The 27,765-nt window shown below is 41.7% G+C and overlaps 1 protein-coding gene and 1 long non-coding RNA gene across 3 annotated transcripts in view; one reads left to right on the forward strand and one right to left on the reverse strand.

Annotated features, from left to right (window-relative positions):
- Window positions 1–250: 250 nt before the first annotated feature.
- LOC138412341 (uncharacterized) lies at window positions 251–14,738 on the reverse strand. The gene is made up of 2 exons (XR_011244778.1): window positions 4,273–14,738; window positions 251–2,536 (listed from the first exon to the last, which is right to left on the reverse strand). It is a non-coding gene; the product is annotated as an uncharacterized lncRNA (long non-coding RNA).
- Window positions 1,380–27,765, forward strand: part of bahd1 (bromo adjacent homology domain containing 1) — a 33,576-nt gene continuing 7,190 nt past the window's right edge. Inside the window, exons 1-4 of one of the 2 annotated variants that reach the window (XM_020085236.2) lie at window positions 1,380–2,457; window positions 22,579–24,360; window positions 26,802–27,211; window positions 27,497–27,656. In XM_020085236.2, the coding sequence (XP_019940795.1) occupies window positions 22,710–24,360; window positions 26,802–27,211; window positions 27,497–27,656 (2,221 nt within the window). In that variant the 5' untranslated portion in view covers window positions 1,380–2,457; window positions 22,579–22,709. Of the gene's footprint in view, window positions 2,458–14,893; window positions 15,118–22,578; window positions 24,361–26,801; window positions 27,212–27,496; window positions 27,657–27,765 lie in introns of those variants that run through there. The other variant, XM_020085237.2, reaches the window with a different exon arrangement.

Consider the following 27,765-nt stretch of genomic DNA (forward strand, 5'->3'; position numbering starts at 1 on the left):
TCAACAACACAATGACAAGATGAAGGATGATACAGATCATCGCAGCACCTGTGGCACAGCACTCACTTTGCACAGACGTTCAAACAGAACCAATCAGATTTCTTTCTTTTTGTCTCTTATCAGAACAAATTGACTCTACAGTTACAAAATGTGAAAATACATATAAGAATTATTACTTTGTGTAAAATTAAATCCATTCTGTGTATTTATTTATGTAGAATTAAGGGTTTTTAAACTCATCACTCACCACTTTCTGCAGGTGGATCCTTTATTTAATTTATCCGTAATAAGTTATTACAGAGCAAATAACATGTTGGTTTCCAGATTGTGCATTCACATGTGAGTGAGTAAAGCTGCTGTATGTGAGTGTGTGTGTGTGGAGGGGGGGTATGTGCGTGTGTGTGTGTGTGTGACTCTTGGCTGTTTGGCTCTATATTAAGCAGGAAGTGCTCCTCCCTTTAGGGGAGAGGTTCAAACTGAATGCCTCATTGTCAACTGGAGGTTTTCCATTTTACAATAAGCAGTCTGAAGTTCATGTGTGTCATTATCGCAAAACACTCATGTTTGTTGGATGCTGTGTAACCTTGTCTCACAAGATCAGGCAGTGGAACAGCCCATGAGGATGATTAGTACAACTTTAAACATATACCAGGTTCTGACAGAAGGTGAACAGAGATGGATCATGGATATGTGACATCACAGCGCAAAAGTTATTTTTAATTCTGCTTAGTGATGCCTCATTGGAACTTGACCAGTAATAAATACATGTGCTGTATATGCACACCTCTAATATCACACATGTATCATAACTCATTAAGAGTTTTAAAGTTGTAACTAATGGATTCATAGATCCACGATAAGAACTAAATCTCTGCCCCAATTCTAAAAATATATATATTTTATATATATATAAATATATATATATTCATAGACATAACATTTTATATCATTTAACTTTGATGGATGAAATCCTTTCACTAATGATTTGTTGGTATATAAATATACAGACGTCCTGACCTACTATAGAAAACCCACAGGTATTTAATAATGTATTTTCACTATATGGCTTCATTATCACACATCAGAAAAGATAAACTCCAATCAAAGGTATCGTATACAACTCCAAAGCTCACTGATCTATATAGAGTTCAATATATAGGCGCTATATAGGTGTTTTATTAGAAAATGGAGCAATGATAACTTTCATATTCTGCATAAGAAAATATAAGTAAGCAGGTGAGTGCTGACAAATGGGTGCAGATGAAATGGTAAACATGGAAAACACGTGTAGTATCAGCAGCCATGTGTGATTAGTGAAAGTCTCAGTCATGTTACGTGTTTGTCAGATGCCTGCTAATGTTGTACACGTCTCACTTCACTCACACAGACACATCATACTGGATGCTTGGATTTCCTTCGGGATCAATAAAGTATCTATCTATCTATCTAATCATAACCCTCTATTCATTTGGTTTCTCTTATATGAAAGACATATGCCTTTATTTATCATCTCTGTATTTTATTTTATTACATTATAATGTGCTGTGCTGTTATATTGTGTTATGTTCTGTTAAACTGTATTATGTTGTGTTATGTTGTGTTAAAATGTTTTATGTTGTGATATATTGTGTTTTATAATATCATGTTAGTATAGTATAGTATAGTATAGTATAGTTTAACTAGGACAGGAGGGTGTAATCATGGCAGCTAATATGTGATGACCACTTCCTGAACAGTGAATACTGATCAAGAAGTCCACATCACCAATAATTTGCATTTGCACCACTCAGCATGTGTGAGTGTGAAAGTAACTTTGACTTTAGACGGACCAGCAACACAGTGCTCCAGCAGCAGACAGCTCTCAGTCACATGTCCGAGCAGGTTTTCGCTCGGAGCTGCAGCTTCTCCCCGCAGACCAGCTCACTGAGGCCGGAGCAGAGGAGCAGCAGAGCCGGGCTGTGTGTCTCTCCACCGGGGTGAACACAAGTGCGAGAGGCAGGGGGGCTTAGAGACATTAACGAGGTGAAAGCCATCTGTCAGCCACAGCAGGGGCGGCTCTGCTGCCGGCCCACGGTGACATGTGGACGTCCGTGGCCCTTTAAGAAACTCCATGTTTTCGCTACTTGATGCGTCAACATAAAAAGCGGATGATGCTGTTATGTAAAAACACGCTGAAGTCGCTGGTAGTTTGCAGGAGGACGCCTCTCCTTACCCTTCGCGCCGGGATCGTGGATTAAAGTGGGGTTTTTACGCGCGGCGCACGGAGCTGCGCAGTTCGGAGTGAACACAGAGAGAAAAGGCTTCGGTCGATCAACTCAACATGAGTCTGCTTCCACTGTGTTTTCCTCCTCCACTCGAGGGAAGTGTACACCTGACGCATCTCCCCCTCGTCCTGTGGAAGTGATCCGTCTTCTCTCAGAACCATCGAGCCCCGGCTTGAGTTCGGTCTCCGGGAAGGTAAGAGTCTGGATCTGCCTTCAACTCCCACCGTGTAAAACTGAAAGTGTCAGGACAGGATCGAGCGATGAGGCTGCAGCTGCTGGAACAATGTGGCAGCCACACACACACACACACACACACACACACACACACACACACACACACACACACACACACACACACACACACACACACACTGATCCTGTAACTTCTACTGCTGATCTGTAATAACACGAGGATATGTCAGCCCTGTGTGTGTGTGTGTGTGTGTGTGTGTGTGTGTGTGTGTGTGTGTGTGTGTGTGTGTGTGTGTGTGTGTGTGTGTGTCGTGCAGGTGGAAATCGAGCTCAGACTCAGCTCGTGATCGTGGAAAATGTCACACGAGCAGCTCGTGTATGAGTGAGTGAGTGAGAGGCTCCACTCTGCTGAGGAGTTACTTTGTGTTCGATGCTTGTTTGTTTTGTTGGGGGCTAGAGTTACTGGAAACACAAGCCTGCATGTGAGGACTGGACAACGTGGCCAAAAATGATACAGAGGTCGATGATGACGATTATCACCATAAATGTCACATTATTGTGTATTTTAAGTGTAAAGACTGATTTCTGCTCCTGAGTGATTCTTTATGGACAGAGAATAACACTTTACATATCTGAGCTGTAGATCATTATGTGTTGTATCTCCTCACCGAGCTCACACAATCTATAATATATATATATATATATAGATCAATATATATATTGGACTTTTGTGATATTGCTAAAATTATATTGCAATAATCCTTGATATCGTTAATATACCAGTGTTAAAGTTGAGTATTTCCACTTTTTGTTACTGGACACTATCACTCCACTTCTTTTAAAGAGAAATATTGTTCATGACATTTATTCTAAAAACATATGTAGTGCTTATAAATAACATTGCATTGTTACCAGAACTATATAGGATAGTTAGAATTAGCTCCTTTATAACCTGATTAAACGTTTTACATCTGTTAATATATATTTGAGATAGAGCCGATGTGGACTGATAAGGATTTTTGGCGGCCGACTCCAATATAAGAGAGCGCAATATAATTATTAAGAAAATAATTGGCAATGATTCCTAAGATATTGTCATCAAACCATTTCGATAAAGAAATGCAATTGAAGCTTGATATTTTACAGTTCAACTTTAAACTTAATTGTAAACTAGTATACATTTTTAAAAAAAATCCAAATACAACCATAGAACTTGAAATAAGAAAATACATGTTTACTGTAAACTGTGAACATGAATCCACATCTTGCATTGCAACATATATTCTGTGAAATAAAGGTTTCAAATCAGTGCATGTGGGCAAATAAACACTGATACCAATATGTCAGTGAAAGGCTCATATTGATATTATGTGTGCTAACTGCTGTGTCGGTCAGGGTGTAATATAAAACACATTAGTTTAACACTGGCATGAGCCATCAGCATACAGACATTTTCTACTTCTGATCAAGGCAAGGCAAATTTACAGTTTTACAGCACATGGTGACATCAAGAGAGGTCATTCATTGTGTTTCACAGAAATAAAAGAAGAATTAAAGTGTAGATCAGATGCGTTAAAAACAGAAAAACAATATAAAAGGTCAGAACTATAGAAACAATATAAAAGCTCAAATTATAAAACAGACATGTCTAAATAAAGTGCAGGATTAAGTGATTTAGTGAAGTCGCTGTAAACTTAAGCAGACTTTTACTCATATTTTCACTCTGCTACAGGCAAACATGACATCTTCCAACAAAACAAACCTGTGTTGGACAAACTTTATATGATTTATGACTAAAAAATAGAGTTTTACTCACCGTCTTATTTGGATTAAAAACCTAAACATCATATTTGTGCAAAGGTTGCTCAGCTGCTCCTGGAAAACACAGGCTCTGACAAGACTGGGATGTAATAACGCACATGGAATACAAGTTGCCTGATGAGTTCCTCTGCATAACGATGTTTGTAAAAACAGTGAACAGAGAGGCAGAGACAATAGAGCTTCGGTGTGTGGAGGTCGTGGTTGTATTTGTGTCCAGTCAGTTCTCCACAGCCCACCTTGACAGGCCTGTCATGGCAGCGTGTTGAATGGAGGCGCAGCGGCCACACGCGAGCCGTGAAGCTGAATATCAATCCTGCACATAATCCTATTAATACTGAAGAAGTGTCTTGTTATGGCAGGATAGAGGAGGAGGAGAAAGAGGAGGAAGAGGAGGGGAATGTGCTTCATGTCACCCAAACACAGCGTCCTCCTCCTCCCTGCTGTCCCAGTGGAGACAAATACTTCCTACTCAGATACAGGCTACATGTGGTCAGAAGAAACTCCAGCAGTGTCTACAATACAACCAGATATGTGACCAACTAAATATTTTTTATTCTTCTCGTCCTACAAAATAAGACATAAAAGTATATATTAGTATGAACAAAGACAGGATATGTCCCATTTTTCTTGTCATCATCAGAGCGTAGCGCTCCTCAGAGTGATGTTAAATATTATCTAACAGGAAGTCAGCAGCTCATTGGGTTTGATTTGTTTGGATGCCTCTCAGTACAAACTGTCTTCTTTTATGTAACTTTTCCAACTACTGCCGTCAGTCATTGATATATGCTCCATTTTTCAGAAGCTTCAGCTGCAACACAGTCACTGACTTGGTTTGGGCTGGGTTTGCATGATTTTTGGAGCTGTATCTGTTTTTATAAATGCAGAGAATCTCAAATATCCAAGCTGACTGAAGTTTGAAGCTGCTTTCAGACATGCACTGCCCTCTGGTTAATCTGCTGGTTAATCTTCTGAAATTATCCTGAGAATGCAAATGTCTGAGACAATTGCTGCAAACATTCTCCAAACTTTCTACTGCTGCCCCCCTAGTAGAAACTGTGGATTTTGGGATCTCTGCAGTAGAAATGTCCATGCTGCACTACTCATCTGATGTCTCAGGAGATTTCTGTGTTGTTGTGATCGCATCTCAGCAAAGAATCTCCTCCTGTTGTGTGGACATTCCTCAGAGTTCATGTCTGAAAACGGCTATATTGTAATATTGTGCAAGCATAAATGAAAGGACAAACATTAAGGGGAACAGGCTCCAACTCCTGAAATACAACTGATGCTACAAAAAACACAAAAGCCTTTGTCACTCCTGAAGAACACAGTAGGAGATTGTGCAGGACAGCAGCGTTCACAAAATTTCAGGAACATTCAGGCGAAGGTGAAGTGCCTGGGTCGAGAATGCAGGAGGATTCTGCTGAAATCACAGTGTTTTTGTTTACAGCATTTCGATTCCGGCGTCGGCTCTCATCAACAAAAGCTCTTAAATCTCGTTGTCAGTCCAAGATGACAACTCTATTCATCCTGAGATATTTGCATTCTTCCAGTTCGCCCACTCGCTCCCTGTGAATGTTTTGGACCTTCATCCTGCTGTATTCTCACATGGGCTCAGTCGGATATTTCCCAGAAATTTTATTTTTTAGGGGGCTGACAGATAAAGTTCCGGGAATTTTCCTGGCAACTGACTCGGACATTTGCGTTCTCAATTGCAGCCCCTCTGGAAAATGTTAGTTTATGTTTGAAAGCAGATTTACAAACAAGGACAACACATATTTGCATTTGGAGCACGTTTCCCTGAATGTTTGTGCCTTCTTTCTCGTGTGTAGTTTTTCCTTAAGGGCCTCTGTACTCCCTGGTAAACATAAACTGTTAGGCTCCCAATTAGAAACCCCATTTTCTCCCACATCCACTCAGGAATATGCAACATACAATCTGTAATGATGAAGTCAAGAGTGTAATTTCCACTGGGAACATTGATCTAAGACGTCGTCCTTTAGGAAGTGTGCGCTGAAAGCAACCAGATTAACCAATAGAAACAAGCGGTGCAGGAAATGCTTTGAGGGTTTTCCGCACCCTAGGTTATGCCTCTCAGGTTTCTTTGCCTTGTTGGTGTTTGTTGTTGGGGTTTGAAGAAGTTTAACAGCGTGTTCCACAGAGATATGATTTTTCACAAATATTTAAAAAAATCTGTGATGCATATTGGTTGCCTTTTACTCACATAATACACACGCAAATGCAGCGTGAAGCATCATTTTATGCTTCCATTGTATTTTCCTCTGTTTATAACTACAGTGGATGTGTTGGCTGCTAAAGTGCCAGTTGCCCACCCCCCAGTGCTGCACCTGAATGCATCCAATCAGACATTACAATATAGCAAATGAAGCAGGACACACCAAAGGTCCCATATCTCGTTATTTACTGTATTGTGTTTAAATGATTTAATTTCTTTGCAAACATTCATTAAAATTCGTCCAAACCAGCTGAACACTGGAGCTTTAACCTGGAGTAGTTCGGGAGGTGGAGAACAGATGCTTGCTTTGCCCTGTGGGTAATCCGACCTCAGCTGAGATCTGGGAAAGTGGCGACGTTAATAAAAAAAAACCAAACCAAACCAAAAAAAAGTATTAAAAGTATTATAAAATAAAAGTATTATTCAGTCTTATTTGGAGGAGAAACTGAAGGGGAATGGAAACTTGCTACACTTACTAAGTTTTGATTGCAAATAGATTTTCCCTCAATTTGGGATAGTTGCTGTCATTTTTGGCGCGCTCACTTTTCAGTTTTACCTCAGAGTGAAAGGGTTTTATCAGACAACGCTTTTGACCTCGTTACCACCGATCTGACTTTGGTGAGGTGATATTCTCAGATTTCATCTGACACTTTGCTGATAACAGCATCATTATAACCAAGACAAACCATGAAAATAAGATGCTGGTTTTAAATGAAGTGTACTTACCTCTGAGGAATGAAGTTTGAATTTCACTTTGGATGTGTACATTTTATAATGTTAACAAGATTTCCAGCTTGATCTTTTTTGATTGTCCGAGTATTTGTCTGGTTTGAATAAGCAGTGCATTGTGAGCGGCCCAGGATTAGCAAAGCAAAGCTGGGGCCTGTAGTCCTCTAAAAGCCATTAGCCACCACCTCTCTCTCCTTCTCTCCCTCTTTCTCTCTCTCAGTCTCTCTTTCCCTCACTCACCCTGGCTCAGTGCCCAAGACACAGCTGTGAAAATTACAGGTCTGTTTCATGGAAACATAGAAGAAGGAGGAGGAGGAGGCCAAGCTCTAGGGGAAAGGAAGGAGAAAAGAGAGCAGAGACCCGCAGCCTGGCGTCAGCTGTCGGCCGGCCCACAGCTGCACTGGGTGTTGGAGCTTTCAGAGCCGGGGTCTCGCTCACTTCTCACACACACAGGGATTGTTTACACGGGAAATAAAGAGTGTGTGTTCGTGAGTGTGTGTTGGTGGAGAGGGAGGCGTTGAAGCCTGTTTGGCTGAGGCTGAACACAACAGAACAGAAGCCCTCAGTGTGATTGACAAACGTCAGGCTCCTTCAGTGAAAAGCACACGGCACCAAGAGTCCTTCAGTTTGGCAGACGCTAAAAGCATGACTGAGTCCCTGGCAGGTGGGAGAGGGGGGGGCGAACGGCGGCCTCCTCCCCGTCGCGCCTTCCTCACTTGGGCTGATGATCCAGCGAGAGGCCTCCTCCTATCAGAGACTCATTGTTCATGATGAGGACGACAATCTCTCTCTGTCTCCGTTCTCTGTGCTATTTCAATCCATCACTCTCTTGTCTTTTCATTCCCCCCACCCTCCTCCTCCTCCTCCTCCTCCCCTCCATCGCCGTCTTCCCTCTCTCGCTCCTGCTCCCTCAGAAAGTCTGTGTCAAACGACTGTATCTCAGAGGAACTGTCGAGCGAAGAAAAGCAGAAGGGCACATGTAGAAAAAAATAAAAGTTTTTTTCTTGTCTTTGAGATGTGAGGTGTGAGATCCTCCTCTCCTCTCTCGTCCGCTCTCGTGCTCTGCTTCAATCTTTCTGACTTCAGTCTTCATCACTATTTCTCTCTGTCTGACTCCCCTCTCTCTCCCTTTTTTCTTCCTCCCCTCCGCTGTCGTTTTTGCCCATCAGGCTGCCTGGCACCTCGCCTCGTCTCTTTGAAGAGGAACAGTAGAGGCAGATAATCACACTTCCTGTCCAGTATCTGCTCTGTGCTGCTTAACTATAATCTTTACATCTGCAGGCTGCACACTGACGCTAAGGAATAACAGCTTACTACTTACTCTGCTCAGTCGCAAACCTTTTTTAAAGGCTTTTTTAAGCGATATGCTTTTGTCTTTTTGGCTGTTTTTAACTTGTGTGTGTTGATTTTATCGACTTCCACCCACTTTTTCACTGTCTCAGTTGTGAGTCATCACTATGCGTCCTGTTTGTTTTCATGTATTTTCCCTGGAAAATCCCTCATGTGCTCTATGATGCTGTGGTTCAGTGATTTATTTTTTTAATTTAAATTTTTTCAGTCTTCAATTTATACACTTTCTTCTTTCAAATGTTGTTTAACCCACACAAACACTATGTTGTGTGAACAAGTTGTTATCGCACAAACAGCCCATGCAGTCATGGATCACACTGTTTCCATTAGCCATGCATGACACAAACACTTCTCTGTGTCACACGTTTACACACATGTTTAAAAAGGCTTCGGCAACATACACATGTTTTCAGGCCTTATGAATCACTTCACTGGATCACTTTTATATGTAGGAATTATCAGGTAAAATTATAAATATGAATGTAAAGACGTTTGCTAAACTCCTCTCGCCCTCTCCCACTGGATTGTAAACATTCGCTGTCGAGCTACTTGTTGCTTTCCTTAATGTGGCTACACAAACCACAGTGGTTTAGTGGATGTTTGTTGCATTTTTGGTGCATTAACACATTGTTGTGTGTAACCACAAGCACAGCAGCCAGGAGGGGTATGGTTCAAGAGGCAGTGACCGATTCACAAAGTTACTATTTTTGTTGGCTGTATCAGAAGATGATGTTGGTGACAATGAGGAGGGAAATCACAAAGGTTTTGACCCTCATGTGAAACACCTCGTCTGGTCCTGGGTTCCTTTACCTGAGGCTGCGGCCGGCCCTGTAGGAGCTGAGTGGTGGTTTTAAATGCTTATATGTAACCGTGCATCCTTTGGAGTATGCTTTTTCAGTTTTTCCAAAAGCAAGTGTTTCAGACAGAGGCTGAAAAGAGGAGCCGCAGAAATTGAAAGTTGTGTTTTTTCTGAACTTGCATGTAACACTTTTCAAGTAATAACACAAATTCTAGTTATAAACCTGAATGTGAGCATAATATGTTTCCTGTGAGCTGATATATTTGTGTACAGACTCCATTTGGAGTCATCTCTCATCATCTGGTGAATCCAAGACTAATATTCCCCCTCCTTTAGCTCTGCTTGTTAGATTCTACCAAATCCTGAGGGAGTATCTGGCTCCTCAGCTGCTAAATGCTTCACTCTGTTCACCATCTCGTCACTAATTGTGTCCTTCTGCTGTTTGGAGTTAAGCAGGTTGTGCAAAGTGTGTTGTTTTTTAGAGCAGTAAGAGTCTGACAGCACGAGCAAGAGCTAAAAACTTTCTTTATAATGCTCCTGAACTCTTTTCACTGTTACGTGGTTTCCACATTTTACACCATTTTAAAAAGTGACCACAATAAAACTGATGACTATATACAAAACAATTACTTATAAAAATAATAAATACAACAAATTATGGGTCTGAAAGTAAAGCCAATGTGGAAGTGCCTGAGACCTGTATTTTCTAGGTATGGAGCCTCTGCAGTGTGGTCCCGCCTATACAGGGGCTCCACCAATGATGAGTCACTCTCAGCTGTCAATCATGAAGTTTCAGCCTGTTTTTAAACTATTAAATATCAAATTGAAACTAAATTTATTGAGAAAAACCAACACTGGGAAAAGCAATAACTGACAATAAATAACTTTGAGCAAAATGTATTTGACATGTGCTTTGGCTCTTTAGTTTTGGCCATGTCCCATCCACTTACATTGAGGAGGCAGCATTTATGACGTGTACTGCAGCCAGCCACGAACCCTGGCGCTTTACGCTCACTTGTAGGAAGCATATTTAACAGAATTAAATAAGGTAAAGTGTCATTTCTTAGGAAGTCAATGTTTGTTTTGCAAAAGGTGTGTTGTTTCTTCCCTCAAATAGTCATAGCCTTTAGAAAATGTAAGTCTAACCAGTGCTTTGCTTCAAACATCTTTAAAAGGGACAGAGCCGATTTAACATTGTAGCTGTTACCTCCTCCTATAAATAATCTCTCAGTCCGAGAGCGTGCAGTGGATATTTTTGTAAACTTTTTGTTTACAGTGCACTGATGCCCTGGCAGCTTGTGGGCGGCTGCTCTGTAGCAGAATCTGAGCTGTGACTTTTCAAGCAGGGGCAAGTGGAGGAAAGGATCAATAAAGTATCATAGTGTTATTTTGCTCACCACGACGCCGTCTCTACATTCAGAATGACAAATTCATCATCCACAGTGAAGATATCCCTCAGATGAGGCTTTCTGGGGCAAGATAAACGACCAAATGTAGATCAGTTTGGATGCATCTGTGATGAAGATGGTCGAGAGCAAACTAAGACAATACAACGTACCACAACTCTTAAGTAATGCAGTCATGTTAAACCAGGACAGTATGGTCTCCCTCAGCAATTGAACAGGTTAGATTTCCCTCATGTACCTGATCCCCATTAAGGAAACTGTTGGTCAAATTTGTAATGTTGTGTTTTCTCTGATATAACGACTATTTTCTCACTATCTACTCAGTGTTCCTTCCATTTTGCCTCCCTCAGTCTTACCTGGAATTCAATAGAGCACGTACCACCGCAAAGGCCCAACAAGCCCGTTATATTCATGCTGCACCAGATTGCACACACTAACAGATATCTGTTCCCTAAATATGCCTAATTTTCCATAATCAAGATCCATTTGTTCCACGGGCATGGGAATCTATGAAAATGTCAAAATATGCCTCATATTGTCAAAATATCCTGTAATTTCAACGATGGTGATTAAAAAAGCCTTTCTTTAGCCAGAAAGTTATTTCTTCATGTCTCATCCTTCAACGGAATTTCATGGAAATCCGTTCTGTGGTTTTTGTGTTATCACGCTGACAGGAAAATGACCCAACAAACCTCATTGTTGAAGGTAACCATCGCCACTGTTCATGTCTTGGCTCAGTCTTACTGCTCTCTCAGTATAATGTTGGCACGAAGCTGGTAGAGACGAGAACCAGAGCTAAAGGGAGAGCGGATGTTGGACAGGTTGCCAGAAGCACAACTTCAAATGAATGTTTATGTATGTTCTGTGTCTGGCAGACGTATAATGAGCAAATTTCTCTGCTAACAAGTTCGACATATACACTTGGAAGTGTTGTGTTTGTGTTCACAGCTTTTTCTGCTCCCCTCAGGTTGAATACAACAAGTTGTTTCAACGCTGGATGAGGAAGTATTAAATATCTCCAGTAGTGAGGACAAAATGAACACATGAGCGCACAGCAATTTTACACATCTGCTCTATGTCTGTAGTGTGAGTGACTGAGTGAGTCAGTAAGTCACTGAGTGAGGCTACATCCATACCATGATAAAACATTCTCACAAGAAGTTTGGCTCTGTAACTGAAAACCATGTAGCCACTCACCTACACTGGGCTTGTTTGCACAGATTGCTCGAATACAAGCTTGTCTCCTTTGCATGTAAGCAGTTGTTGCAGCATTTAACTGCACAATAGCAAAGACAACAATGTCAGCAACACTTGTAATTAACCATGTTGTGTTCGACACTGGAAGCCAAGGATAATGCTTGGTTGTTTTCTTCTGGCACGGAGTCATGTGATGGGAGCCTAACGAATCAGCGATGGCTCCGTCACAACTGAAAAGACCAAATCAGCAAGCGGTTTTGAGCGTCTACGTCATTGTTTCTAAACATTTCTGTCCATTCAGAATAAAAACGTGGCCGCGGAGTTTCCAAACTAAAACGTGGCCAGCAGTGTTTCCATTTTTCTCCATTTTGCTGGCTCTGACCACTCTGGAGTAGTGTGGACGCCAGGCGTGTCTGAAGCAGAGTTGATCTCTTTCAAATGAAAACATAGAAGTGTGGATGTAGCCTGAGTGGGTGAGGGAGTGGGTGAGGGAGTTGGTGAAGCCCTTTTTCCACTGGTCAAAAAACCCACTAACACCTGCCAACATCTGGCTTTTGTCTGCAGTGGGAATGGACACAATCAGAATTCACTCCCGGGTCAAATGACTCTGCACTACTCAGGTTTTTTATCGGCTCTGGCTCCCATCAGCATCGATGGAAAAATGACAAACGGGTGAGCATGAGAGGAGACAGAGCAGCTCAGCTTTTGGTGCATCCATGAGGTTGAACATGACGCACCGGGCAATGGGAAAGGAGTCAATCGTCTTTTCTTTTCTTTTTTTTAGCGGATGGGTCCATGGATAAAAAATAAAAACCCTGTCTACTTGGTGTAAAAGAGATATGAGTGAGTGGGTGAGTGCTTCCTGCTTGCGGGAGGCGTTCAGTCGTTGCGGTCGTCTCTCTGCAGTGCGTTGCAGAGTGTGTTTATTGCAGAGCAGGTCAGCGCTCAGCAGTCTACACTCCCTCAGCTTGGTTCGCTGCTCATGCCTCATTAACTCAACACACTCGGCTCGTTTACAGCTGTTAATTACACAGTGTAAAACTGACGGCAGTGAGGACAATCTGCATTTATTCCAGTAAAGCTTGATTCTGACTTCACACTAAATTGATTACCAAGTGCCTCTCCAAATCGGTTTGTTGTTAAAAGACGGAAACTGCTGCTTGGAGCAGATATTGAAGTTTTCTTGTAAATTGAACACCCACTGAGGGAGTCCATGGAGCTGAGCAGTCATCATCGACTGCATGTGTGTGTTTTTGTGTGTGTGACACAACAGGCCGATCTTATCAGAAGCCGGCTTATAAATGAGGAGCTGGGACAGATCGCTCATCCATATTATTAGATTGCATGTGTCATTAAGAGAAGAGGATACAGTAAATGAGACTAATTAAGAGGGAAACATGCTTCTATTTTCTACTGTCATTTATCTGATGAGGGGGAAAACAGTGGAATATTCCTTTAGGGATTCATATATTTGATGTAGTGCTCATTAGTGACTTGACAGTGATCGTATACTTAATAACTTTTATGTCGCTGTTGCACTGGGACTGCGTGTGCTCCATGACTTTATGATGAAGTCAATCATGTTTTATAGTGTTAATTCTAGGGCTACAGCTCCCATTTACATTATTGATTAATCTATGATTTCTTGATTTAAATGTCATCAAATACTAACAAAAGCCCAATGAGACCTCTTTACGTGTCCAAAATCTAGAGCTATTCAGTGCACTCGCATAATAGTGTCAATAATAATGTAAACTGCACATAGATGGACTTAATTATGCTATTTACATAATTATCTTATTTATAATCATCTTAATTGTTCTTCTATATCACCATATGGATTTCAATATAGTGAGTTTAAGTGGTCGTGCAGTCGCCTGCCATCATCATCCTTAATAAGGACCTAGTTGGCTCTTTCTCATGAAAGGTATCTGTGTTTTATTCAGAAGAGTTTGATGCTTATTTTATTTATTTTCCTTACTATTAGGAGGAGAATATAATGTAATGTATCCATCGATTGTTTATGTTATGAAGTCATTAGTGGGTTGACTGTTATTTTATAAATCACAATGATTATTTTATTGCTCATTAGAGTGTGTTTTATGCACAGAAATACCTCTGTTATATTTCAATAGGGAATTCAGTGAGTTTAAAGTTATTTTACGGTACTATTCTCATATGATAACTCCCACAGGAGCTCTGCTTTGTATAGTAGGCAACAAGTGTATTATTCATCTTAGTTTACAGCTTATTTTCTACATAAGGCTCACTGTATGCACAGTGCACAGTGGTGTCACTTCTGTTATGTTTCAATATGTAGTGATTAGACAGTTTAAAGTGATTGTATTGTTGTAGTTTAATATTATATAGCTCTACTGTTTTATAGCAGGCAACCTGTGTATTATTCATCATAGTTTACGGCTTATTTTCAATATTACTTCCTTATTTGCCTCTTTATTAGGTTGGGAAGAATGAAGTACTTTATTCTATGGTTGTACATGTTACTGTATGGGCTCATAGACTATATTAATAGTAATTAGACAGTTTAAAGATATTTCACAGTTGCATCCTAATACAACACAGCTCTACTTTTTACTGTAAGCAACCATTGTGCTGTTAATTATCTCACACAGCTAATAATACAAATAATAATGTCCCTCACTATATCACTGAAAGGTTTAGTTGATGTCTCTATTTTTAAGAAGTAATCTTATTGGGAGGAGGTTTTTTTTTTTTTGGCCTCTGGGTGCCAAAATAAACCTCAAATATTCCAATAATTGATCTTATATTGATATATTTTAAGACACACTGCAGGACACGCTGGATATTGAAGAATACTGCGAAGTGTTTGACTGGAGACAGAGTTTAGTCCCTGCAGGAGGATCACGCAGGGATGTCCCGGTGCATGTGAATGCAGGCAGCGCATGGATATTATCTCCAGCATGCCACTTCGGAAGTAGGTCACCGCTCACCGATTTGTTCACCATGTCTCCAGCTACCGTGGGCTGCTCGCTCCGCGGATCCCTCTGCAGCTCCACCGCCCCGCCGCGTGGAAACTGACCGAGGGAAGCGGCTCAGGACGCGGACGCCGATGCTTTTTTTCTGGATTCGGACCCGCACGGAAAGGTAACGACGATCCGCGGCTGTGGTCCGTCACAGTTGGAGAGAAGGGGGGGGGGGTCGGTGCGTGTAGGCTGCGTGTAACTACTCGGGCTGTAGCTTGTACTCATAATAATGATAATCACAATAATGATTCACGATGGTTATTATTGATATCAACCAGCGGCTCCTCGCGGAAACGCACGCCGACATCGATCGAGGATGTCCGGGTGTTTCAGACTCGTTTCTCGGCTGTGGAGCTTTTCCTCCACTTCTCGTGTATCGCAGGCTGCGCGCTGTCACATCCACACTGTCCACCACCTCCACCACCATGGCCAACTACAAGCTCCACCACACACACACACACACACACACACACACACACACACACACACACACACACACACACACACACACACACACACACACACACACACACACACACCTTTTACTGCGTTTATAGCTGAAATCATCCACATCCAGAGGAGTGTGTGCGCGTGTGTGTGTGCACGGAGGTGGTGTTGGTGGTGGATGATGGTTGGTGTTGGTGGTGTTTGGACTGTTGAGCTGCTTGTTTGCTCCAGGAAAGTGGAGTTGATATGCTCTATTATCTGAAGCAGCACACCAGCTGCCTCAGGGCTTACTTCCCCCTGTGTGTGTGTGTGTGTGTGTGTGTGTGTGTGTGTGTGTGTGTCATGATGACAGCTCCACACCATGTCCTTCTTCTCAATGAGTGTGTGTGTGTGTGTGTGTGACAGTGAGGCAGCCTCTTCCTCCTCCTCTTCCTCTGCCCGGCTCCTGATACACATGACACCACAGTCAGTTAACATGCCATCAGCAGGAGAGGGTGATAATTTTGTGTCATGGATTAATCTCTCTCTAAGTAGCTTTTATGTGTCAGTCATGCTCCATTTACTTTGGGTTGCATTACGTTAACGACACGTCTTTCCATTTCATCTTCTCCCAGGCTCCCAACACGAGCGTCAGGGCCCTTGAAAGGGTCACAGGATAAATCTGAAGCGTCACACGAATATTTAAAGCATAAAAAGAAATTGGGTTGGACAGTAAAACTAATAATTATCACAGTCTAATTTTCTTTTTTTAGCGATACAACAAAAGTCCAATGTATATTGATATAATGCTAATTGTGAGGAGGTATATTACGTCATCTACCTCAGATTTCTCAAATGTTTTGTTGTTTATCAAGTGTTTGTCAATCTCTGCTTAGTTTAAAACCAGAATCTTTACCGAGGAGCAAAAATCAGTTTTTTAAACTTAAAAGAAACAATAACATGACATTTATAATGATAGTTATTTATATTGACTTATAGGAAATGTTAAAATCTTCATATAAATGTTCACATCAGGCCTGATACATACGAAACTACAGTCAGTTAAGGTGCCATCGGGAGAAGAGATGTTTTAGAGTTAGGGTTAAACCCATGGATGTATTGCTGTTCATTGGTTAAACACAGTGAGGAGGTTTAACACATTAACATAAATCTAGTTTGAAACCACAACCTTCTCTCAGGAAAAATCTGACTTAAAACTTAAATGAAACAATAATATGACATTTATTGTGTAATTATTAATGTTTAAATGTCCTATCTATATTTAGTTTTATTTAGGTATGGTTACTTTGGAGACTAATACATTTTTTAAATTTGATTCATTATAATTGATGAAACTGCTCAACGGTGTATAAAATAACTAAAATTAGCTCCATGCTAACAAGCTGTGAGATATAAATGCTGCTCACAGAATCAGTGATAAATAAATAAAAATTCTGTGACGTCTGTATAGATTCTCAACTTGTGTTTCTTTTTACCTCTATGTACACATGTACTGCTCCCTTAGGCCCTAAAAAGTTAATTTATCCAGTATTTCACAAGGAAAAAAAGAATTATCAAGCAAACGTCTGAAAGGTTTCTGATTCTGTCTTTTTTGTGATGCAACGGTTTCAACCCTGAACCATTTTATTGTCTACAAAACAAAATGAGGCTTCAGAGATGTCATCTTGTACCATTTCAACACGCCTGTGGTGCAGCTGCTCTTTAAGTTTAAGAACAGGAAACAAATATGAGCCACGTTCCAGTTATTGAGCTCTAGCATCTAAATATAATTAGTACAATTTTGCTTTTAACCAATGATCAGTTGTCCAATGAATTACAAGAAAGTCAATTCACTACTAGTATCTTGAAACAAATGTTGGGGTTTGTAAGAACCTGTCTGTATGTGTGCGGCTGTGCATAAGTGTGTAGTGCCGTGTTTAAAGTTGGTTTAACCTTAAAATCCCTCCTGCGTTTTGTGTTGTCATTGTGGTGAGCATCCAGATGCGGGGAAATAATGACACTCCGCAATGAGCTCTTGTCTTTTCTGTCCTGCTCGCTTGTCTTATTCAAATGAAGCAACTTGATTTGATATCCGCAGACAGGAGCTCAATGTGAGGCTCCTTCTGTCTTCTCGTTATCTGGAAATTAAATTTCTCTCTCATGGATTGCATTTCACGGTTCACAGAGTCATTCGGCAGTAAGGGCAGACTGAGATGGTTTGAAAATGTCCAGTCAGATCGTTGCGTCCACTCCTGAGTCGAGCTGCGTTTGTATTTTTAGTTCCATTCAACTCTCGCTGTGTTCTGAGTTGTTTTAAGAGTGCATTAAAATGCTTCAATAGAGACACAGAATTATATTCAGGTTTTTAGGAACATCCTGGACAAGCTTCACAGTCATTTTACTTTAGGCAGATAAGATTATTGTCACTGAAAGACAGAAAATGTAACACAGGCCTTGTTTGCTCCTTGTAATTGAAGCACTGTAAGAAAAACCACAGTAAGTTTTGGTTTTACAGCCCCTCATTAAATGTTACATCATAACAGGTTGTCGTAGCTGTTATTGTGAATCTGTTATTTAACTGTGCTAAATATTATAGTAGAATTTGTGTGTTTTATTGAGTAATAACTATTCATCATTGTCTCTTTGACTCATTTAGAATAAAGTTTTTACGACTGTTAACAGTATCACACTGTGGGGATAGAGACAACTTATGATAGAGTGTAAAAAGATTTTACACACACTTATGCACACCTCATTAGGCCCAAGTTTTGGTCCGCATGAGGTCTGCTGGTCTTGACAAGGTCAGTGTTTGTGTTGGAAAATGTCCTAAAGATGCATCAAAAATGAGTACGAACACACACATCTACACACGTGCATACAATCCCCTTTACTGCTCCTCTTTATCACCTAAAGCCCAGTCGCAGCTAAAAGTGGCTCACTGATAAATAAGGATGACATTTACACATGACGTGACGTGATGTATAAAAAGAAACAGTAAAGGCAAGAACATCATTTGCATTAGGTACTGTATATAGGAGCAGGCGTTAAGGTTCTTGGTTTGAACCTGATGGCCTGCTGTGGCCTCTCTGTGTGTTTGTATTGTATGTTTTTTGCATGTGCGGGTTTGTCTCAGCCAAAGTCAGATGTGATTGGCCCTGTCCCTCCCACAGCGCTCACAGGATAAATGCCCTGGATGGATGTATGGTTGATGGTTGGGTGGGTGGATGGATGGGTTGATGGATATATGTATGGTTGGGTGGGTGGATGGTTGGTTGGATGGAGGTGTCACATGTCACAATCAACTCCAGTCTGCTACACTCAGTAGTAGCTTTGTTGCTGTCGCTTTTGCCATGATGTGAAATATATATCACTATATGTTTCTCACTATCAGGACTAACATGGATCAAAATACTATTCCAGACTATGCCCATTTCCCTCAAAATAAACACATTCCTCCTGTCTTATATGTATACTGTGTACATGATCCATTGAAACGGTCAATAACTGAATGACTTGACCTTAAAATTGACTAAACAAGACATTTAAACCTGTGAGCTTATAGGCTCTAAGAAATTGAGAGAAGCATTTGCACTATCTTTTGACATTTTAAAGCAAAAGGCAACAATCTGCAGCTAAATCAATATTGTAAATAACACACTAAATGAATCTTGCATTATATCGTAATATTTCCTACAACAGTGTGAAGGCAGAGTATGGATTATTTCATAGACTTAAAGTGGAGCACATTTTTTGTAGTAAAAAGAGAGAGATGCTTAAAGAAGTTGTTCCCTTGAAAACGAACCTTGAAAGAGGTGTTATCATACAAACCTGAGCACATAGAAATATACATGTAAGCGGTGTGTTAAAGAAATTAATTCCCTTATAGATCTTGTATATTTTGAATCAGTCATTATTGGAAGTGGAACCAACTAATTTTCTTGTGAAACCACCAGGGTTTTTGTGTGAAGAGTCACTTAATACATAAAAATGGCTCGTGTTCACTTATTTCTTGGAGGTCAAGTGGCGTAATTGTGTTTCAGTCGAGCTGCAGCGAAAAGGATGATGATCCATCTTTTCATGCTGCACGCAGGAGTGTCATTGCATAAAGGTCACAGGCAGTTGATTCATCAGTTCCTTTAAAGGTTTTTCTCTCAGTGAGGTGTGTTTTCTGTGTTGAGAGGGCAGAGAAATGGACACATGTGAGGTACAGACGTTTAATCTTATTTGCTTCTCTTACAGTGTAGCTGCTGTAGATGTTTTGATTCACTCTGTACCAGCTTGTTGACATGGTGACGTGTTTCTGACTCTTGTTATGGTGAACCCCAGATCAGATTACAAGTCAGTTCATCATCCTTGTTTTTGGAGGAGAATTATTCCTTAATTTGACACCTCACGATGACATAGACGTGTTTGCTGCCTTTTGACCTCTTAGACAAACACAATCGCACAAGCTTCAGACCTCGTCATGTTTTTTGCTCATTTTGTGTTGAAAATGTATTTAAAAATCCATAAAACGAACATATTCCATGTACACCATAGACTGTATATGAATATGGATGACCTGACTGCTCCCTCAAAGCCAAATTGTCTTGACTGCAGTGTATGTCATAAATCCTGTCTCATCCATGTTAGTGGAGTGGACATTGACCAAACTAAAAAGTCAATGTACACATCAAATAAATTGTGTCTGTGATATTAACTAGTTCTAATCTCAGGGATGTTTGTTTACATGTTATTTTGCCAGGGTGAAAGGTCATGATTGACAGCTGAGACTGACTCAGGATTGCTCAAGCTCGTGTATCAGTGGGAGCTTCTTACCACGGCTCCCTCCCCCGATCACTGCAGAGTCTGTCTCCAAATGTACAAGATGGTAGCCTTTGTACTCAAGATATCATGGTTTCATTTCTGGATAGTTCGAGTAGGTGGAGATGCATCATCCATCTCAATCTCTATTCTCTATTCTATTCAGTCTATATTCAGTCTCTGATCTACACTCGAAAACAATCTAAAACTTAAATTTTTAATTGACAGAACCAAAGTATTCAATATTCCAACACTTATTTCAGTAGCTGGTATGACTGAGGCCATTGACATGTCCCTCAGTCTGGACTGTATGCTTCAGGTTGTTGTCGTGCAGAAAGTTGAAGCATTGTGTCGTGTGGATGTTGGAGCAGGTTTTCTCTAAGGACCTCTCCTTATGCCTTTGCCCTGATCTAAGCCTCACCACCATTTTATCACTGAGGTCTACTGAGAGTTTCTTTTTTCTTCATGGCTTCGTTTTTGCTGACGTACACTGTGAATTATGGAAATGTCTATGCACAGGTGTGTGCCTTCCTAAACTCTGTCTAATTAATTCAGTTTGTCGCAGGTGGAGCAGGTTGCACCTGACCCCAGTTGCCACAAGCAAAAGGTCTGAATACTGTTATAAATGAGAGTTGTCTGTTTTTGGCTTTTAATACATTTGCTGAAATTGAAAAAAAAAAAAAAGTGTAAAATAAAATTTATTGTAGATTAATGGGACAAAAAAGATGACTTTATATATCTAAAATGAAAGGTATACCCTGCAGGACGGCTTTTAAAGACACCATTAATCAATTATACCTTCTACCCGGCTGAAGAGAGGGAGCAGCATTAGCAAGTACAAAGCAGTGAATCAGAGAAACGTACACCCTATAGGAAGGTGCAGGATTTTGTGTGAATTCATCCAAAGTGTACACTTCTACCCGTCCGTGTGTGTGTGTGTGTGTGTGTGTGTGTGTGTGTGTGTGTGTGTGTGTGTGTGTGTGTGTGTGCGTGCGTGCATGCGTGTGTAGCTGAGCCCTGCCCTCAGTCAAACATCTTTATACATCCATGGCAGAAAGCAGAGGAAATAGAGACCGAGGCACTGTGTGTACATTAAACAGATGCATATACGTATTCAGAATGTACATTGACTCTTATTCTACACATTCACAAATCTGATTACACACAGACAGATTGAGACACACATTTGTCAATAGTTTTGCAACAATAACTGCCCCATAACATAACGAGAGTCACACCCCTATGCACTATTATTAGCTGGGAACTTCACGCCCACTGCCCAAAGGTTGCAGCTCAAAAATGTCCCGAACACAGCAAAATAAGGTGAAACTGAAAAAATACAGGCAGACTGCAGGAAAACTCACTGCCACACATTTTTAATTGGGCTAGAGAATTGACTGTATATAAAAAATGGACGTAGACTCCGGGTCCAGAAAGTGAAGCCAATGTGGAAGTATCTGAAATCTGTAAACATGTTGATTAGGAGTTTATGGAGTTTAAGGAGTAAGTCAAGACTAAAAAAGATCCAAGGACGTCGGGGCGGGTTTCCATTTGGTCATAAGTGTTTATTATTTTTGAATGACTATCATGTGTTTTTTATAAAATACTACATAGCAATACTGTCTGAATACTTTGTGAAGACAAAGTATTTTCTCCCTTGAGGTCAAACGGTCTTCACATTCTTTTCATGTTTAGTCTAATTGCCTTCTCTTTGCAAAGCTCTGTAGTAAAATTGAAACTGTTATGGCATCGTGAATTTGAGATTCAAATCTATTCTGAAAGAATCCATCATATCAGGCATTATAAAATGACCTGAATGCCCGTTCTTGTTCGTTGCCTGTGTGTTTCGGCTGTGAGTGGGTTGTAATGTTTGGCTCGTGGTGGATTGTATGAGTCAGTAAAAGGCTTCTCCATGGGTTCAAGGCGCTGACAATTGTCTTTATTGATACAAAGGATGATAAATCTGTAGGGTTTTTTTATTTTTTGTTGCAATCCTAAATCAAAGCATGCAGAAGCTACAGCACAAATAATATTTCAGGATCTAAGACAGTCATGAAAAATGGGAAAGAAGCTGGAGTGCATGTGGTCCTATAGTCTTAAACATAACTAACTATAATGTGTTCTTTATCACAGTTTCTCCTGCTTCCTGTGTCTGCTTTGTATTTGCATGTTAAGTAGAAGGGTTGTCTAAGTGGTCGTATTCTCCAGGGACATGGAAATTGACAGCAAACTAAGTAAAACCGGTTGTTTAATAATGCATCAGAAGATCCTGTCTGTTACATTAAGTCACTCTCAGATTGTACAAGAGTGAAGTCTGTGTGGTTCAATGTCTGATCTGTGTCTCCCTCCCCAGAGAGTGTATGGACTCATCTGATGATCCATAATGATGTTCAGTCAAGGCCCTTTCTGAGCTGAAACACACCATCGCAGGACCCTGTGGATGAAGAGGAGAAGGTGGTGTATCTGCTCGCGGACGCCGAGACCATGGTGAAAGCTCAGCGGAGCCAGTCATTGAAATGCAGGCAGCTCCAGAAGGAGAAGGGACGCAAGGAAAAGGGAGGTGGTGTGAAGAAGGGGAAAGAGAGAAAGAATGAGCTCAAAGGGAAGAAAAAGAACGATAAGAAAGAGTCACATCGGAATAGGAGGAAGACGCTGGTTGTTGGCGATGGAGACACACTAGACTGTTGCGTCCTGCTCACCCGTCTGGAGGAGAAAGCAGTTATGGGTAAAGAAAAGTACGCACCTAAATCTGGGAAACAAAAGAGCGATAAAGGCATGAAGAAGCTGCACTCCAGCTCCATTCAAAGAAGGACCAAATCTGGACTAAAGAAAACATCCACATCCAATCAACATGCACTGGAACCAAAAATCAACCAATCGGACGCCTTACTCATGTTGCCCACATCTGTCCTTGAGCCCCGCAGGCGGAGGATGGCCTCTCTCAATGCCGAGGCTGTCAACAGCCTGCTGCTCTACAGAGACAACCCTGCAACGTCAAATGTCATAAAGAAAAAGCAGGCTCCTACTGAAGATCCAGCTACAGATAGTCTCACTAAAACTGAACACAGAGACCATAAAACCAAAAAGGTTTCATCAGAAGGGAAAGCAACACTAAAAGAAAAACCTAAAAAACAGAAGCGGTCATCGTTGGAAGCGCTTAACATAGACTGGCTGAGCTTGCTCACGCCAACCCCTCGGCGTCAAGCAGGCCTCACTGCTGCAACTCTGCTCAAACTCACTAGTGCCCCTTATGGAACCAAACGGCAGAAGAAGTCAGAGGCCAAGCCAGGGAGTGGCGGTGAAGCCGCAGCAGCTACGACTCAGGATGAGGTTAGCGGTAAACCGTTGTGTAAAGGGACAACGCAGACCAAAAGAACAATGCATCCCGAACACGAGGAGCAACTAAAGCACAGACAACAGGGTACAGAGGATCCGGTCCATTCCCAGCTGGGCCCCAAGATCCAGGGATGCTGCAGTTTATGTAAGACAGAAGCTTTGGATCCCGAGTGGAAAGACGCCACAGGGGGGCAGGAGTGTCTCAGACATGCTCTCCATTGTGGCTCCGCACTGGGATTCTCCTTAAAAACAATCAAAGAGGAGCAGGTGGAGACCAAGGTGTCCTCCTGCTACTGTTGCTCCCAGGAGAGGTGTGTCGAGTACTGTCACAGACTGGCCCTCTTCCTGGAGGACAAGACCTTCAAGGAACCCGAGGACGGCTCACTGGCCGACGTGTTCCACCACCATCACCACCACCATCATCACCACCATCACCATCTGCAGCCTCCTCATTCTGTCACCCACCCAGCAGCTATAACCATCAGCCCGCACACTTACACCTGTTTCCCTGGCTACTACGTCCACTTCAGCCACCCGGACCCCTCCCCCTCACCTGTGTCACCCCTCACTTTATGCCCAAGGAGTGGCAAGAGACCCAAATTACTCCCCAGCACAGGTCCGCAGCCCTCAGGTATCAGCCATCCGTTGTACTGCTGCACCTCTGTGGAAGCGTGCTACGGAGAGCCCTGCAGGATCAACAGCTACTCCGCGTATACCAGCGTGATTCCAGCCATCACCAGAGGGGGGTGCTCCTTTGGCCCCACAGACTGCACAAACTGTAACCGTGGCATCAAGAGAGGTGAGTGGACAGGGGGTTCATTTGACGAGGTTTTTCTTTTTGTTTGTTTCCAGCAGAGTAGTTGATTTAATACACAGGTATCTATCCTGGTGTGTTTAATGCAACAACACTGACATTCTCTTCAAGTATCTCAGATATAATGTAAAACAGGAAATTACATTAATTTCTGAAAGAGCAGTTTGACAAAAGCCTTGTCATAGCGGGTCATCTCCCAAACTATATACCCTCAGTTTATAACAATGATTTATTTTTTTTTCAAAATAAATTGGTAGTAAGTCTGAATTTATATAACCCAATTCAATGACATCATCAGGCTTAGACTCACAGGTGGATTAGTTCTCCCCATGATGAGCAAACTGAAGTTTATCTGTTCATTCAGAGGTGGCTTAAAGAAAGACAGCAGGTTTTCATAATAAGAGTAAAATACTCATTATGGTTCTAAGATTATGTTCTACACACTGTCCCCTTTAATGTGGCCGCCTACGCAGCTCAATGTGGAGAGAATCATTTTTATTTCTCTTTTCCTTTTTTTGAAATGTCACTTGAGTGTGAAGTAACAAGAAATAGGGTGAGACCTATTTTGTCTCAGTTTGAAAAACAAGTCACTGGACAGTGAACATGAAGCCTGAGCAGTGAAAACACTAATGAGCTGAATGTACAGTCAGATACATGAAGCGGGACAGGAAGTGTGTGTGTGCGTGTGCGTGTGTTCCTCCCCATCTCTCTGTCTCCACCTCTCCCTGTCTCTCCTTCTCTTCACCTGTCTCTCTGTCTCTCCCATGTGTATCTCTGTCTGTCTGTCTCTCACTCTGTCTCTCTCGCTCTTTGTCTCTCTCTGTGGTCTCCAGCAGATATATATCCAGGTCAGCCGGTGAGAGTTGAGACTCTTGTCTCACAGGAAATCCCTTTTTCAAACCCATTTTTTTCACTGAAGACAGTTTGACATGTCACATTAGACAAAGCAAAGCACAGGTGTCAAAAACAGATGAATATCTTTCCTGTAGCAAGAACAGCCATTATTAATGTTATAAGAAGCGTGGCTGTCTTTGCTATGTCAGAATATCTGCTGTAAAAAAGCTTTACCCACATCAGAACTCTTCTCACGACGTGTGTTTACAAATCAGGTTTCATTGACACCTACGTCTCGCCTTGTGGCACCTGTTATCATCAGACATATTATATCTTATTAGTTCATGGACTTTAAGGACCTGGTGTTAATTCCAACAAGGCTCCACCCAACTTCAACCCTAGCAGAGGTTTATCCAGCCATCGAAGGTTACCTGTGTGAAGCAACGTTAGTGACTAACAGGCTCATCTAGAGTGTGTTGAAGTTTCCTTGAACAAGACACCGTCCTCGTGTGTAAATATTGTTCTCCAGTAAGTTACTTTGGATAAATCAAGCTTCTGCCACATGAGTAAATATAATGTCATGTTTTTGCTGCCCCCAGCTGGTCAATAAATCAGGTTTAAGGTGTTAAAATGACTGCACTATGACGCCTCAATAAGCAGCAGTTTGATACTGATACTAATCTGATCCATTTAATTCTGTGCTTGTTGGTGTATTTCACAACATTATGAAAAGTTTTGTGGGCTAAATAAATACTTCAACTCAATCTGTCGCTGGTTATTGCTACAGATGGCAAATACATTAGGAGATCTGTTTAGTTCTCACCCTGGGAAGGTGGAGGGAAGACAGTGAGTGCACGTTTTCCAAGAAGCTGATGATAATTTTTAATTAGTCGTATCATGTGCAGTTATCTGCTTTTGACTGGGTCAATAATTCTCACTTGACAGTAATTTGTGCTTTCTAATGATAGTTATTAAGTCCATAGCTCCCACATGGTCAGGCCACGAGGTCTGACATTTCATGCAGGTGCCCTAGTTTTTCTTAGATAAACATGATTATATTAGCTTTATTGGTGAGGATAGAAAACGTTTTATAAGGAGAAGTTATTTAACAGTCAAGAGTGGGTTTGAAAACATATTCTATGTGTAAGTGAAAACTAAGAAGCCTAATGCCAAACATTGACTAATGTTAATGTTTCCTCCATGGAGCAAATAATAGCTGGAATAAATTGACCATTAATTTACCTTAAAGTCATCACCACAGCTGTATCATGGGAGTGTGCACAGTTTTATGATGATGACCTGTGTGTGTGTGTGTATGTGTGTATGTGTGTGTGTGTGTGTGTGTGTGTGTGTGTGTGTGTGTGTGTGTGTGTGTGTGTGTGTGTGTGTGTGTGTGTCCTCTGTTAAAGGCTGTAATTGACCTTAATTGAGCCTCTGTTTGTTTTTTCTGCTGCTTCAGCGGAACTAATAACAACTGAGTGCAGTCCATGTCTCTATTATAAAACCTTGTTAAAGGTTGTTGATCAGTGTCTGCTCCGTGTGCACATGTTTCACTCTGTCACTCTGCTTCATTATCTCTGTTCCTTCCTCAGACGACTACTCATCAAACCTCAACGACCATCACAGCCCCTCCTCCATCCCCATCTCCCCCAGCCCCAGAATCCTCACTGGCTGCCCCATTCCCACTGTGCCTCCAGCCGGCCAATCAGTGCCCCACGTTCAGACTCCGCTGTCCGACCCCAGCCAACCGCAGCCACCGCTGCAGGTGGCGAAGGAGTGTCCGCAGAGTGCCAAGCCGCCTAGTGGGTCGAGGTCTGGCGTGCGCGGCAACGGCACCATCGGCTCAGCTGTCTGCCCTCTCAACAGGGACAAGAAACAGAAGCCCGGCTCTCCCAGTGTCAAAGAGCGGTCGGTTGCCAAGCACCCGAAGAACGGCCGCCAAAAAACCACCAACGGCTGGCGGGCAGTTGGCCTGCCCTTTCAGAGGGAGGTTTTCTCTGTGGTATGTAGAGAACGTCCTGCTGGTGCTTTTTGATGCAGCCATGATGGTGCCATTTGTAATTAAATGTGGTGTAATTTAACTTTTCCAAAGAGACTTCAGGATGATTTATCACACATGCATCAGGCTCATTCACGGTTTTCTGTGCTTCATCCTCCACATTTCTGTCAAGACATAGAATCATTCAGTACAAATTGCATCCTGCAGCATTTTAGTCCACAGGCTCTTGCAGCTTATCAGTGTGTAGCTGCTGGAAGAGTCAGTATTTCCTGCTGCCTGTGTTCCCAGGGAGAGGAGGCTCTTGTGCTGAGGAAGTGTTTTGAGGGCATCCAGAGGGACGGGGATCTGATTCGGGTCAGAGACACTGTTCTGCTGAAATCTGGGCCCAAGAAGAAGTCTCTGCCTTACGTGGCCAAGATCTCAGCATTGTGGGAAGAGCCAGAGTCAGGTAAGACACCCACTCTACACAGTGTTTATTTACACCACAAGAGGAGCTGAAGTAAAGCAGTAATAACTGCGTTCAGCACTGATGTGATCTGAGTGTTTCTTCTCCTCAG

Source organism: Paralichthys olivaceus, chromosome 12 (genome assembly GCF_024713975.1).
Source record: "Paralichthys olivaceus isolate ysfri-2021 chromosome 12, ASM2471397v2, whole genome shotgun sequence".
In the NCBI taxonomy this organism is placed as follows: Eukaryota; Metazoa; Chordata; class Actinopteri; order Pleuronectiformes; family Paralichthyidae; genus Paralichthys; species Paralichthys olivaceus.